This window comes from Euprymna scolopes, chromosome 13, assembly GCF_053919585.1.
Source record: "Euprymna scolopes isolate OS-2025 chromosome 13, ASM5391958v1, whole genome shotgun sequence".
Taxonomy (NCBI): Eukaryota; Metazoa; Mollusca; class Cephalopoda; order Sepiida; family Sepiolidae; genus Euprymna; species Euprymna scolopes.
In genome coordinates, this window is record NC_136494.1 from 143,282,063 (window position 1) to 143,297,977 (window position 15,915).

Below are 15,915 nucleotides of genomic sequence, written 5' to 3' on the forward strand. Positions count from 1 at the left end.
GATACATAGAAACAGTCAGAAACCAAGAGTTACCAATGGAAGTTCTATATGACACTTTCCATATACAGCCTCCAAACAAGGAAGTACCTCAGAAATCCAGTCACTCTCCAAAAGTAAAAAATCGGCAAACACAAATGGTGAGGATGAGTAAAAAGAAAAGGACCAAATTTTTTTGGACAAAGTTTAAAAAGGAAAAAATGTTAGAAGCAAAATTCTATGGAAGAATTTAGCTTAGGAGGAAGGAAATGTAATGGAATAACCTAACATCCCTTCATAGATGAAATGAACTATAGGTATATTGTCCCACTCACGTGACAGAGAGAAAGAAAAAGTCAGGAAGAGAATAAGACAAAGATGTCGAGTAACTCTTATGTCACCTGTATTCCCTTGTAAATACACACGTTTCTGTGTCACCCATAACCTTGTGTTTCTTGCTGTATTCTTATTTAAAGTAACGATATAACAATATATATATATATATACGCACTAGTGGAGTCACCTTGTATTGTTATGTGAGGTATGAGGCAGGGGGTAAATGGAAAATAAAGTAATAATTTTTTTTTTTTTTTTTTTTATTACATTTTCACCCCAAACAAGGCACATTGCCACTTTGGTGTAGGGGGCTACTATCAGGGGAAACATCTACTGGGGTACTATGTAGGGATTAGGGCAGCGAGATGTTGGTTCACGTTGCACTTGAACTTATGCATGTCAGTACAGTTGGGGAAGCAGTGACCTGGAATGGAATTCCAAAGTCTAGCAGTTCTGGGGAAGAAACTACTGGAGTAGAAAGCTCTTTTACATCTAGGGATCTCTACAGTGTGGGGGTGGGATTTTGCAGCTTGTCGGGTCTGTCGAGGGTGTTCACGTCGTGGGGGCACAAGTGCTTGCAGTTCTTCAGAGCATTCACCATTATAATACTTGTAGAACAGGCAGAGGGATGCAACGTTTCGACGATGGGACAGAGGCTGAAGTTTAGATGCCAGTTTAGGGCCTATCAGATTTGCGACTCTCTTTTGAACCCTGTCAAGGAGCGAGAGACTAGTAGCCGATGCACCGGCCCAAATATGACAGCAATACTCCATACATGGGCGAATAGTGGCCTTATAGAGGTACAGGATACTTTCGGGTGTTAGAAGTTTTCTAGCATGGTAGAGAGAGCCCACCTTCCTTGCAGCGGCCCTGGCGATGCCCTTGATGTAATTGTTCCAACTCATGTTTCCTGTGAATGTTAGGTCAAGGAGCTTGAGAGACGTACTCTCAGATAAAGAGTCGTTGGCCATTGCTATAGGTGGTAGAGAAGGTTTCTTGTAATTATTGAATGAAACCAGTTTTGTCTTGGTGGCATTGAACGTTACCATCCATTTTTGTCCCAATTCCACTACTGATTGGAGGTCATCCTCTAGTGTTTCTGCAATTACTTTAGATATATATTCATTTGTTTTCCTGTCGTGCCTGCTATAGAGTGTGGTGTCATCAGCATATATACCCATCTCGGAGGCAATTTTGTTGGGGAGGTCATTTATGAATATCAGGAACAGCAGAGGTCCAAGGATAGATCCCTGGGGCACTCCCGCATTTATATCATATTGTTTAGATGTACGACCGTCGAGGACAACCTGGATTTTTCTCTTATCTAAGAAGGATTTAATTATGTTAAGTATTCTACCAGTGATACCGTAAGATAATCCTGTTTAAATATTACAACTTTTTTTTTAAATCACAAAAACAAAAAACAGCAAACGTGATGCAAAATAAAGAAGCGAACGAAAAAAAAAATGTTTAAAATGTTAAAATTTCTTTTACAAAAATTGGAAAAAAAACCCAACAGTGAACGTGATGAAAAAAAACGTAATGGCATAAATAACCGTTTCAATATGAAAAATTGAAAACAATATATATATATATATATATATATATATCTGATATCTCAGCTCGAACATGCAATCTTAAGATAATGATGCTGCTACTATAACGACTGGTCTATGATCGTTTGAGCGAATTTAGGTGGTTTGTTTTTATATTTAAACTAATTCAAGAAAGAACTTTTTTTGCGCACGCGTGTTTGGCTAAATTGTCATGAGGAAACGACTTTTGTCCAAAACGTTAGCATTTCCAGTGTCACAACCATGTAAATTTGTTTATATTAATAAAAATATATCTTAATAACCTCGTTAAATTTATTAGTTATCACGCTTGAATACCTTGCAACTGGTGTGTGTGTGTATATATAAGTGTTTTATTTACAGAAACGTCATAACTAATATTAAAAAACGTGAAAAAAAAAAAGCGATTTTATTTTCTTTCATAATGCCTCGCATTAAACTTAAAAATTTTGATCACACACACAAAGAAAAATACTTTGATAGAAGCATGTGCTATTACCATTTCTCTCTTTTGTCTATTTTTTATTTTCACTTATTATTTTTCTCTCATCAAATATATTTATGGCAATTAAGCCTGAGGCTTCCACATTTCATCCTCATATGGAATTGATCGGCTAAAGTGTCTACATGGTTGAAATATAGAAACCGCAGTGTAGCTTAGTTGCTATAAATATATTTTTATGACCTATTACCTAGCTCTACTTATCTATTGAGCACTATTGAAGTAAATACTGAAAATCGGAACATAAAATATACCACATTATTGCATTTCATGTCGATACATGAAATGATAGAAGAAAGGGTGCAGACGACACTTACCTGGTCAGCATCTACAAATATGATTTTCTTCACATCAAGTGGAAACAAAACATCTAAGAATAAAATTTTGTACCTGCAAAAAATAAAAATAAATAAATAAAAATAAAAAATTAAAAAAAATAAATTTAAAAAATATTAAATAAAAAAAAAAATTACATAAAAATAAACAGACTAATACTTAATGTATATTATTTCCTTTGTGTGTGTGTTTCCTCGACTAAAAATAATGTATACACAATTTGAAAATGAAATAAGCTTATGGACAACAAAATATGTAAATTACAGGTGTTATATAAATTTCAACATTTTTGTTGCAGTAGTTTGTTGTTTGTGTTAAAAATTAATACACAACATTTATGACTGAAAATCCTATACCTTAAAAAGTTGTATTTCATTTTCTTTTCTTTTTTTTTTTTTAACTGTAGAATCGCAGATAGCAAATGACAATGACAACTAGCGGGACCTGTGGAAATTCCACAGTGGACTCTTTCATATGTGATATCTTAGTGTTGGCATTCTGTGGATGTTCAGTGTATATGGAGATGCTGTTATTATTGTAGCTATTTTGTTAAAACTGCAAAAGTATTTAAGCTAGCAGAGATGCCTGGCATTGCCCGGTCATAAAATATGCTTAAATACAATATCTTAATTTATGCAGATTTTGTATATATTTTTACAGAGCCAATTTTCTATTTATTCTTATATATTACTAGTGGGAGTACCTTGCGTTGTCCGGGGTGTTTGGAGGTGTGTGTGTGTGGGGGGGGATAAGTCAAAACAAAATGGAAAATAAAGAATAAGCGAACGTAATAACCTTGTTTAAATATTAAAAAAACAGCGAACCTGATGCAAAATAAAGAAGCGAACGATGTTAAAACTTCTTTAAAAAATCAGAAAAACAAGCAAAAAAAAAAAAACAATGTTAAAACTTCTTTAAAAAATCAGAAAAACAAGCAAAAAAAAAAAAACGATGTTAAAACTTCTTTAAAAAAATCAGAAAAACAAGCAAAAAAAAAAAAACAATGTTAAAACTTCTTTAAAAAATCAGAAAAACAAGCAAAAAAAAAAAAAACAGCGAACATGATGAAAAAAAAAAAATCAAACAAAAATGGCATAAATAATCCTGTTTCAATATTAAAACTTTGAAAATCGAAAAAAAAATATATATATATCTGATATCTAGGCTTGAACGTGCAATCTTAAGATAACCATGCTGCTACCATACAGATTGGTCTGTGACCGCGTGAGCAAAATTTAGGTGTTTTTTTTTTAACATATTTAAACTAATTCAAGAAAGAACATTTTTTGCACATATGTGTTTGGCTAAATTGTCATGAAGGAACGATTTTTTGCTACCCCAGCAGGAAAGTGCCCAGTTGAGGGTGAAGCAATTAATGTTTTTAGTCAATTTTTCGATATTTGTCCTCCAAAGGGCTCGTGAAAATCCGTCACCCCTGTTGAAAGTTCTTGCGAGACATACATACATACATGTAAACAGATTTTTACCCTTTATATTATAAAGTTGTTTATATTATAAAGTTGTTTATATTATAAAGTTGTGATTTCAAAAATAAAAAAAATATATATCCATATGACTTGGATGCATCAGCTTGAATCAAAATCAAAACCAAAACTTATGAAAAACAAATATATATATATATATAACTTGCATTTCTTCAGTTATAATTGAAACCGAAACCAAAACGTATGAACAATTCTTGGTAAAATTATTTATTACAAGAAAATGAAGGTCATAACAAACAACAGTCACTCAGAAGAAAGAAGGTGTAAGCGTGACACAGCAAACATCACACTATCATATTAATATCTACAGATACTAACAATAATAATTATCACTTCCTCAATCATGTCTGGGGCATTACATAGAATTGAACATTTGAATTGCAAAGAAAACTTCCCTTTTATTAGCGTTAGCAGATATTCTTCAAAAGAAATGTGCGCGTATTAATGAAATTACTAATAACTATATTTTATTTATTCGCTATCAAAATGAGATTTTTCATAGTTTACAATTCTTTCTTCAATCTCCTCAGCTTAACATTCATAGACAACATGAACTGGAATAAATACATTGAGGACATTGCAAAGGCTGCTGCAAGGAAGGGGCGCTTCCTCTACCATGCTAGAAGACTACTCACACACCTGAGAGTATCCTGTACCTCTACAAAGCCACCATGCAAGGAGTATTGCTGCCACATTTGGGATGGTGCATCAACCACTAGTCTCTCCCTTGGATAGGATCCAACAAAAAAGAATTTTCAATCTAATATATCCCACTTTGTTAACTAAGCTCTAACTCTTGTCCCATCGCCGCAATGTTGTATCTTTGTGCCAGTTGTACAAGTATTTGAATAGAATGTGCTCTGATGAACTCACTGCACTTGTGCCCCCTCAACGTACATTTTTTTTTTTTTTTACAGTGATCACCACTTATCAAGGCCCGGAAGCCACTCAGGGATAAGGGTTATTGCAAGTACATTACGTTAGTGTGGAGATTTGATGAAGTGTTTACTTAAGGGGGCGGTTCATTAGGAATTTGTTAACGTTGGACTTGAAGACATCCAAGTTGTAGTCCGGTGGGAAGCAGGCAGACGGAACAGAGTTCCACAGGCGTGCAGTTCTAATAAAGAAGCTTTGTTCATGGAATCCACGTTTTGATTTAGGCACAGATAAAGAGTGGGGGAAATTTTTCACAGTGGATTCAGCTAGACGGGTGTTTTTCGTGAAAGATTGGCAAGGGGGGACCAGAGATTGGAGTTCAGATGAGCACTTGCCATGGAAATAACGATAAAACAAGGATAGGCTCGCAACGTCTCTTCTGTGGGAGAAAGGTTGCAGGGTAGAGAAAAGGGCATCCCCAACTAAGCCACGAAGTCTATTTTGTACTTTGTCAAGGCAGGATAGGCTGTTTTTAGCAGCTCCTGCCCAGATATGGCAACAGTATTCCATCCTTGGACGTACTTGGCTTTTATATAGATAGAGAATTGCATCAGTAGTGAGGTATCTTCTGGAGCGGTAGAAGGATCCCACCATCTTTCCAGCGACCTTGGAAACAGACTTGATGTACGTGTTCCATTTCAGATCAGGAGTAAAGGTAAAACCCAGAAGCTTGTCAAAACACGGGGCCTCACCCAAACGAGAGCCATCCATCACAATTGATGCCAGATGGGGATCAGAGCGTTGATGATGTAAAGATAGGAGCTTGGTTTTGGATGCATTAAAAGGTAACCAGCCACGTCTTCCCCCACTGAACCACGCGCTCAAGATCAGAGGAGAGAGAATCAGAGAGAACTTTGTCATTTACAGCCTTTGATGTGTTGCCGTAGATGGTCGTGTCATCAGCATAGATGTCAACGAATGATATAAGTATGTGTTTAGGGAGGTCATTGATGTAGATCAGGAAGAGAGTTGGGCCCAGGATTGACCCCCAAGGGACTCCAGTATTTATATTGCAGGCCTCCGATTTTTGTCCATCTACCACTACTCTTATGAGCCTATTGGAGAGAAATGATTTAATGATTGAGAAAACATTTCCAGTTATACCGTAGCTGGAAATCTTGTGAAGTAGACCCTTATGCCATACCTTGTCGAAGGCCGTTTGATATGTCGAGAGCAATTGCCCTAGAAAGGAAGCCTTTGTCAAGAGATTAAAAAAAAAAATTAAAAAAAAAAAAAAAAATGTAAATTAAATATTTTACACATCTGAACGTAACAACTTTTATTCTATAAATAGATAGGCACTCGTCCAAGTTCTCCGGAAATAGAAATCTTCTTACGCTCTACAAAGACACGACATGCCGGCTACCAGTTGGCAAAAAGACGGCAGACGGAACATTATGGCAAACACATTAAGTATTTTTTAAAACTCATCCTAAATGTTTTTCATGTCACCTTGTTTAAACTTGATTTTCTTGTTTTATTTATGTATTTGTCTCTATTTTCCTCTCTTATTCGTCACCCCCCCCCATGCTACAAAGTAAACTAACGATAAAAACAAACAAAATGCCGGAAACTAACGATAAAAAAAAAAAAAAATGCCGGAAATCATATACCTGACAAACCCGCTTAGCAATAAAATCATACACCTACAGTGTTGAGGTCCCTAAATGCTAGAAAGCTTTCTACTCCTTCCTTCAAACAGACTTTGGAATTCCCTTCCTTCCACCTGCTTCCCTGACTGTACTGATATGCAGAAGTTAAAATGTAACGTAAACCAACATCTTGTTACTTTTTCCTAGGCATCGTCCCGAATAGTAGCACCCTACATCCAAGTGGTGATATGCCTTGTTTGGGGTGAACGTGAGTAAAAAGTTTTTTTTTGTTGTTTTGTTTGTTTTCAAATAAAATATTAATGAGGATCATTTCAAAATTAAAACCACCTATTTTTTTTTAACTCAAAAAGTTGTAGAGCTACGAAAAATGGAGTAGTACCATTAAAAGAGCAACCTTCTACGTACGAGAATTTATTTTTCTACAGTCAACACTATTCTCAATGCATTTTTGCCAATAATTCAACGACATCTATTTCTGATGCACATTTATGACAGAGGTTGCTTTCTTAGAGTCTCACATCGTCATTATCTATAATGGAAGGATAATATCCATAAGTTCAGTCGTGATAAAAATGCAGTTTGCATTCCCGTGTGATCCATTTGGATGGAATAAAAAATAGGAAGCATTACTTTTGGAATGCCCTCGGATATTAAAAGACAGGATTTTGACTATTTCATTTAAGTGTGCATGTTTATTAATTTTTATCAGTTCATATGATCTAATTTTTATCAGTTCATATGATCGAATCTTTATTTTTTATTCAATTTTCACCCCAAACAAGGCACAGTGCCACTTTGAAGCAGGGGGCTACTATCAGGGGCTTAATTAGCGGGGTCATTATGAAGGGAGATGAGTTGAAAGATGTTTGTTAACATTACACTTGAACTTCTGCATATCATTGCAGTTGGGAAAGCAGAATCCCGGAAGGGAGTTCCAAAGACCCGCAGTTCTGGGGAAGAAACTATTGGCGTAAAAGGCTTTCTTGCACCTAGGGATCTCTACTTTAAAGGGATGAGACTTAGTAGCTTGTCGGGTTTGTCGGGGGTAGTTACGTCGGGGAGGTACAAGTGTTTGCAGTTCGTCAGAGCATTCACCATTAAAGTATTTGTAGAACAGGCAGAGGGATGCAACATCTCGTCGATGGGACAGAGGTTGAAGCCTAGATGACAGTTCAGGACCTATCAGGTTGGCGACTCTTTTGAACTCTGTCCAGGAGCGAGAGACAAGCAGCAGATGCACCAGCCCAGATGTAACAACAGTACTCCATACATGGGCGAATGGTTGCCTTATAGAGGTATTTGGATTTCAGGCGTAAGTAGTTTTCTAGCACGGTAGAGGGAGCCAACCTTCCTTGCAGCAGCCTTGGCAATGCTCTCAATGTATCTATTCCAGTTCATATTCCCTGTAAACGTTAGGCCGAGGAGTTTAAAAGAAATACTTTCAGGCAATGTGTTCTTGGCCATTGCTATTGGTGGTAGAGAAGGTTTCTTGTTGTTATTGAAGGAAACAAACTTAGTCTTAGCAGCATTGAATGTGACCAACCATTTCTGTCCCCATTCCACTACAGATTGGAGGTCATCCTCTAGTGTTTCTGCCATTTCCTTGGATATGTGTTCATTTGTTTTCCCCTCATATCTGTTATAGAGAGTGGTGTCATTGGCAAATATACCCATCTCCGAAACAATTTTATCAGGGAGGTCATTTATGAATATCAGGAATAATAGAGGTCCAAGGATAGACCCCTGAGGTACTCCCGCATTTATGTCATATTGTTTAGATGTACGACCGTCGAGGACAACTTTGATTTTTCTATTGCTTAAGAAGGATTTAATTACATTATGAATTCTTCCAGTGATTCCATATGATCTAATTTTCCTTAGAAGACCATAGTGCCATACCCTGTCAAAAGCCTTAGATATATCAAGGGCTACCGCTCTACCCTCCCCTGTTTTGTCCAATGAACGGTATATACGTTCAGAAACTACAGTTAAGATATCTGCTGTTGAACGGGCTTGCCTGAATCCATATTGTTTGTCAGTCAGGAGTTTAGCAGCTGTTAGGTGCTGGACTAGGGCTTGATTAACTAAGGACTCAAATATTTTGGCGAAAAGTGGGAGGAGGCTACTGGGGCGATAATTTAGTGGGTCAGTTCTTTCACCAGAATTCTTGAAGACTGGAACCACAGAGGCAGTTTTCCAGCAGCCGGGAAAGCAAGATTCGTTAAGGCATTTATTGTAAAGTTTGGAGAGAACTGGAGCAACCTCGGCAGAGCATTTTTTTAATAGCACAGCCGGGATGAGATCTGGTCCACATGCTTTTGAGGTGTCTAGGTTTTTTATAATAGCATGTACCTGAGAAGGGGCGTCTGTTCGCAGAGGAAAATCAGGGAGTGAGTGGTGTACCGAGTTCAGTGTGGAGTTTGAGGCAAACTGACTGGCAAGCAGATTAGCCTTGTCAGTCGCCGTGCAAGCAACCTCATGATTGTTTGATAGTGGGGGAATAGTTGACTGTCCATTATTTACTACGCTGTTGTAGATTTCCCAAAAATTTCTGTGCTTCGATGCGTTTTCTGGTGGTTTCAGAGTAATCTGTCTTAGCTGTCTCTATCACTCTCTTACAATTATTTCTAGCTTCTATAAACTTCTGTTTATTTGAGCTGGACTTATGTCGGTTGAATCTGTGGAACGCATGCTGCCTTTGACAAATGGCAGCTGCACAAGCAGAAGTAAATCATTGGGGAGAGTGCGGCTTGCTATAGAATTTCCGTGCGGTAGCATGTGCTTCAATTGCAGTTTTGAACCATTCAATGGTCTCATTTGCACACTGTTCCGCTGGAAGAGTAAAGATATTTTGCCATGGGGCATCTCTGATGAGCTCCCTGATGGCTTCCCAATCAGCCTTTTTGTAATACCTCGTTGTTTTGAGTAGTGGGTCTTCAGTTTTAAGGCGAGAATTTAGGGTGATTTCTACCATTTATCACAGCGTGATCAGCATTCCCGAGTGGGCTGTGGGCATTTGTTGTACAGTCATTGGGAACCGTTGTCAGAAAGAGATCTAGAAGTGAGGCATGTTGATCTTGCTGGTCTGGGAAACATGTCAGAAATGTAACCAACTGAGATAGGGAATGGGATATAGAGAAGCTATGTGTTGCGCTACCAGCTACGTCTGTGTGATTAGAGAATCCTAGCCAGTTACTGTGGTGGACATTGAAGTCACTAAATACATGTATTTGTGCGCTAGTATCGAGGGAGAGTGCTATATCTATGCTGTCTAAGACTTTGTTTATTAGGGTACAGTCTTGGTTTGAGGGAGAGCGGTAGAGAAAATACAAGTAGCTAATATTGTGTTGCATATTTAGTCTGAAGCACATAAAGGCCTGGTCCTCTGATTCTAGTTTTATTTCTCTAGTCAGGGGGAGGGTGTTACGAATATAGACTCCAAGCCCATGTATATGTCTGTCCGAGTCCTTACGGTAGAGTGGGAGATAACCAGGCATGTTAAAGTGGTTAGAGGAAATGGAGGAGTGAAGGTTAGTTTCACTTAATGCTAAGATATCCGGGGTGTTTACAAGGAGAAATGACTCAACATCATCTAAGTTAGTTCATAGCCCGTGGATATTAGTAAACGCAAGCCCCAAGGGAGGAGGCAGGTTGGTTTTCTTTGAGTTTGGTCCTGGTTTAAACGTGTTTTGCTTGAGCTGTCATTTCATTTTATTTTATTTAAAAGTTTCAGTTAGGGTGAGTGAGTGAGGGGGTGCTGGGCAAGTAGTTGTGCAGAATACCAGACATGCAATACAAGTAGACCATCAGCTGTCCTCACCCACAGGATTGTGGCCTCAGGAAAGTTCATATGATCTAATCTTCATCAGTGGATATGATCTAATCTTCATCAGTGGATATGATCTAATCTTCATCAGTGGATATGATCTAATCTTCATCAGTGGATATGATCTAATCTTCATCAGTGGATATGATCTAATGTACGCCTGCATTGATTGTTTAATTATTTTACAATAAGTTTGGTTCATTATTACTGCTTCAGTACATATTGATTAATCAGATGATGGGATATGAAGTATGAAATTGACAAACAGCCATTTCATGAATTTTGTTACTTCTATATGAACGAATAATATGAATGAAGGGGATAAAATAAGAAAAAGATTCCAATATGAATAACTAGCAGAGAGATTGGATGTTGCCTGAGATTAAATGATGATCAATGAACGTTTAACTCTTCCATAATTTTATTGGTGAAATCGCATATTTTTAAAATCAAATCAATTGATTGCCTGCTCCAAATGGTGACCCATCGTGATGCACCAGGAGGAAGCTTTGCATGCCTCCCCACAGCAATTTATATAGTCCAAAATATTGTGTCGTCTACGTTACCCTGTAGAGAATGCACTGTTTATTTTATAAAATTATTTTTATAAAAAAACGGATTGAATTAAAGTTTAAAATGCAAAAGTCAAGTATCATGATTCAATTGTGCTTTAAACAGAAACATTCATTTTGAACATGCCGTTGTCATATCAAAGAAACTACTGTTGATTTTATATGCCTGACCTTACTGCTTATGCTGTAATAATGGCTTGAATTTAAGTTTAAAATGAAAAGTCAAGTATGATGGTTCAATTATGCCTTAAACAAAAACATGCATTTTGAACGTGCCCCTGCCATATCAAAAAACTACTGTTGATTTTATGTGTTGATAATAAAACTTTTCTCAAATTAAAACTTTTAATGTAGATGGCTGTATAAAGTGTTCACTTTGGTCAAAATCGTCTTTTCCTTTTACTGTATTTTTTATCAATTTTTATAGAAGACATTCTGATACAAAATCTATCTAAGAACATTGCCAGATACATAAAGTACATTTGTGTGAAATTTCATAGAAATCAGCTCAATTATTGTGGAGTCTATAGGAAATAAACATGGACAAAGTTTTTTTTAAATAATAGAGATTATAGATGGTGATTGAATATAAAAACTTTAAACAAAGAAAAAAAACATGAACACAATACATGAACCTTTATAGATGAAAAAAAAAAAGTTAAATAATTTGTCCTTTTGAAAATTTGAGTGAAAAGGAAATATGCATAAGTTAAATGAATGTTGGATGCATTTTGGATTAACATTCATGGGCAATATGAACTAGAACAAATGCATTGAAGACATTGCCAAGGCTGCTGCAAAAAAAGTGGGTTCTCTCCACCTTGCTGATAAGTTACTAGATAAAAGATGCTGTGACGAGAGTCATTGACACACGCACACAAGAGGACTTCCAGAAGTTGTTAGAACAGTACAACAAATGCATTGCAGCCGGAGGAGATTACTTTAAAAGTGACTAGGGTTTCATGTGTGAACTATTAAAGAAATTGCCATACAAAAAGAAGTCTGGAACTTATTGAAGCCACCTTGTACACATATATGTGTGTGTGTGAAACATATATTTACATTTTTATTGGATAGTCAAAACTTTCAAGGTAAAAGCTCAGTGAACATTTTTAACAACGAACATAAAAAAAAAATAAGTTGCTAAATTCTAATGACCATTTATTTTAAAAATTAGGAAATCGATATTTTAGATTTTGAAAAAAATGGATAAAGAAATTATCATTGGAATTTAGCATCTTATTGTTTATGTATAAGATCAGTCGGAGAACCCAGCAAGTGCGCGATTATTAAGAAAATTTTTTAAAGAAAAAAAAAACACACACATATATATATATATACTGGGGGGGAGGTTACCCGGCGTTGCCCGAGTGTTTGGAGGTGTGTGTGGTTGTTAATGAAAACCTAAGAATAAGCGAAGTAAAAAAAGAAAGCAGAAAAACGAACGTTAAACCTTATCTGAAAAATAAAGCGAGGGGTACCCGGACAGTGGGGGGGGGGGTAATCAAAACAAAAAACACAAAAGAAACTAACGTAAGGCAAACGAACGATGTTAAATGTAAAAATCTGAAAAATAAAAACAAAAAAGAAAACAGAAAAACGAACGTTAAAACTTCTGAAAAATACCCCCACCCACCCACCCCCCCCAAAAAATGTGAAAAATGGCTTAAACTACTTTAAAACAATCGGATAAACAAAAACCCAAAACCACAGCGAAAAGCGAAAAAAATGGTATAAATAATCGCGTTTCAATATTAAATGTTTAAAAATCGAGAAAAAAAGTATATCTGATAACTGGGATTGAACCTGAAATCTTTAGATAACGATGCTATTACTTAACCCATCGCGCTATAGACGCGTGAATGAAAGTAGGTCGGTTTTTATAACATTTAAAACGAATTCAATGTACGTCTTTTGCACGTAATGACACATGCGTAAAGCCATCTTGTCATGAAGATACCATTTTTTTTCACCCCTCCTTGTAAAAAAGAGAGCCGTCAAGGATGAAGGAATGAATGTTTTTCCCCAATTTTTCGATATTTGTCGTCCAAGATGTGGAGCTTCAAAATGATACTGAACTCGTGAAAATTCGTGGCCTGTGTCGAAAGTTTTTGCGAGGCATACAAACACACGCACATTTTCGCTTTTATATATAAAGAGACTAGCGGGGGGTACCCGGCGATGCCCGAGTGTTTTGAGTAAATCGAAACTCCAGGGAGGGGGGGGGGGGGCGGGTAAAATTAAAAAAAAAAAGTTTTAGTAGGTGAGTATGAGGATCGAACCCGAACCCTTGAGGCAAAGTTGGAAATTAAAGTGTAAAAAAGAAAACATGCGACGTTAACCATTGGGCCACCGCGACATACAACGGAGACAAGTTTGAATTTATTTAACTATTAAAAACAGGTGTCCGCAATAAAAGTTAACTCTCCTGCTACGATTTGACCTAATTAAGAAGGTCAAATAGAAGTCACGCTGTTAACTTTTGCTGCGAGGCAGTGTTTGGGTTTGTTTACCCAAATTTGACTTTTTTCCCTAACATGTTGGGGAGGGGGAAACCAGCTCCCAATTGTCCAGATTGAATAGGAATTGTCTGATATACAACATTGATCAAAGCTGATTGCTTCTGAACGTTTCCCGGCGTGATGCCGAGAAGGTTGTTAACTTTGAATTAGTTTCGCTTTTTATATGAAAAAGCCCAATCAACATGCGAGAAGCCAAAATAAAAATAATTTTGTAAAAGTCGACGTAAATAAATCTATACGCTACATGCGTTCTCAAATCCTAGATATTATTATCTACGGCCTATATAAATACTTTTAAATAATCGTTACACCCCCCCCCTCGGGACCGTGTGCAAAAGAAGCCTTTGCGAGACATACACGAAATGGTCACACACATTTTGCCTTTTATATATATATAGATACATTGTTAAAAAATAAAGTGGATGCCATGACTGGGAATTGAAACTGAAATCTTAAGGGTTGCTTCAATGTTTCATTCTATCAATTATGATTTTTTTTTTCCAGAGTTATTTCGCTTGCACCAACTAGAATTGTTTGTGTGTATATGTGTTCAAATAGAGGAATGGGCAAGGCAAAGGAGAAAGAGGAGTTGAGGAGAGAAAAAAACATGGTAGGAGGAAAGATAGATAGGGGCAATGCTGGGTGGCCCTGTTAGTAACAAAGAAAAGAATATTCAAAAAGAGCATCTATTGAATTAGCAGATTTAATGATGAAGATTTTATACCCAACTCAAGCACAACACATGGATCAATGGACAGAACCTTTTAAAAAAAAAAAAAAAGAAGACATTTTCACACATCTACATGAAAAAAAAATCTAGATTAAAGACTATTTATTGGACGAGGCCATCTTTTGTAGAAAAAAAGAAAAGAAAACCCTTTTTCGAATGTTGACTAGAAATGAAATAAAAAATAACAAAGCACTTTCTACATGACAAAAGCTGACAATCACCTGCCTCGCTTTTTTTCCTATTAATTATTTCTTCTAATAAGCGCGGCAGCCCTGTTTGGTCTAATCAGTAAAGAGAAGACAATGGGCCAAGAAAACCTTAAAGTTTATCACGGATTTTTTCCTCATCATGAGGACACAATGGATTATGAATAATATTTATGGCTTTACATGGCTGTGAACTGGACAGGGGAGAAACAATAAAACAATGCAAAGATCAATTCCATTCATGTCTTTGGAAGGGAAAGCAGAAAAATTACCAATCAGTTTGCACATTAGGTTAGCTTAACAATGTAATTGCACATTGAAATAAAATGGGAAGGGGGGGGTCTTCTTTTACTTAGTTTTTGGAAAAAAAAAAGTCAAACGATACTAAAACATTAGTGACAATGTAGAAACCAGTGTTGAAAATAAAAGAATTGGTTAAAGTCGGATAATGACAAAGTGTTTGAAAATACATTCGAAAGGTAAATCGGAAAAAATTGTTTTAGGGATTAATTTTGGAAGGAATAATTGGATGAAAAAAGAAAATGTAGAGAGAGAGATAGAAAACGAGAGAGAAAGAGAGAATAGAGATAGAAAGGGGGGAGACAAAGACGGAGAGAGGGGGTGGGACAAAGACGGAGAGAGGGGGTGGGACAAAGACGGAGAGAGGGGGTGGGACAAAGACGGAGAGAGGGGGTGGGCAAAGACGGAGAGAGGAGGTGGGACAAAGACGGAGAGAGGGGGTGGGACAAAGACGGAGAGAGGGGGTGGGACAAAGACGGAGAGAGGGGGTGGGACAAAGACGGAGAGAGGGGGTGGGCAAAGACGGAGAGAGGGGGTGGGCAAAGACAGAGAGAGGAGGTAGGACAAAGACGGAGAGAGGGGGTGGACAAAGACGGAGAGAGGGGGTGGGACAAAGACGGAGAGGGGGTGGGACAAAGATGGAGAGAGGAGGTGGGACAAAGACGGAGAGAGGGGGTGGGCAAAGACGGAGAGAGGGGGTAGGACAAAGAAGGAGAGAGGGGGTAGGACAAAGAAGGAGAGAGGGGATGGGACAAAGACGGAAAGAGGGGGTGGGAGAAAGACAGAGAGAGGGGGTGGGAGAAAGACAGAGAGAGAGAAGGAGAAAAAGACAGAGAGAGAGAAGGAGAAAAAGACGGAGAGAGAGAAGGAGAAAAAGACAGAGAGAGAGAGAAGGAGAAAAAGACGGAGAGAGAGAAGGAGAAAAAGACGGAGAGAAGGGAGAAGGAGAGTCAGACCGAATGAAGAGAGAACGTAAAATGG

At 37.4% G+C, this 15,915-nt stretch overlaps 1 protein-coding gene across 1 annotated transcript in view; it reads right to left on the reverse strand.

Moving 5' to 3' along the window:
• The window catches only part of LOC145292211 (UDP-glucose:glycoprotein glucosyltransferase 1-like), a 300,458-nt gene that overhangs the window by 159,576 nt on the left and 124,967 nt on the right, over nucleotides 1–15,915 (reverse strand). Inside the window, exon 37 of the mRNA XM_080138524.1 lies at nucleotides 2,706–2,778. Within this exon, the coding sequence (XP_079994650.1) occupies nucleotides 2,706–2,778 (73 nt within the window). The remainder of the gene's footprint in view (nucleotides 1–2,705; nucleotides 2,779–15,915) is intronic.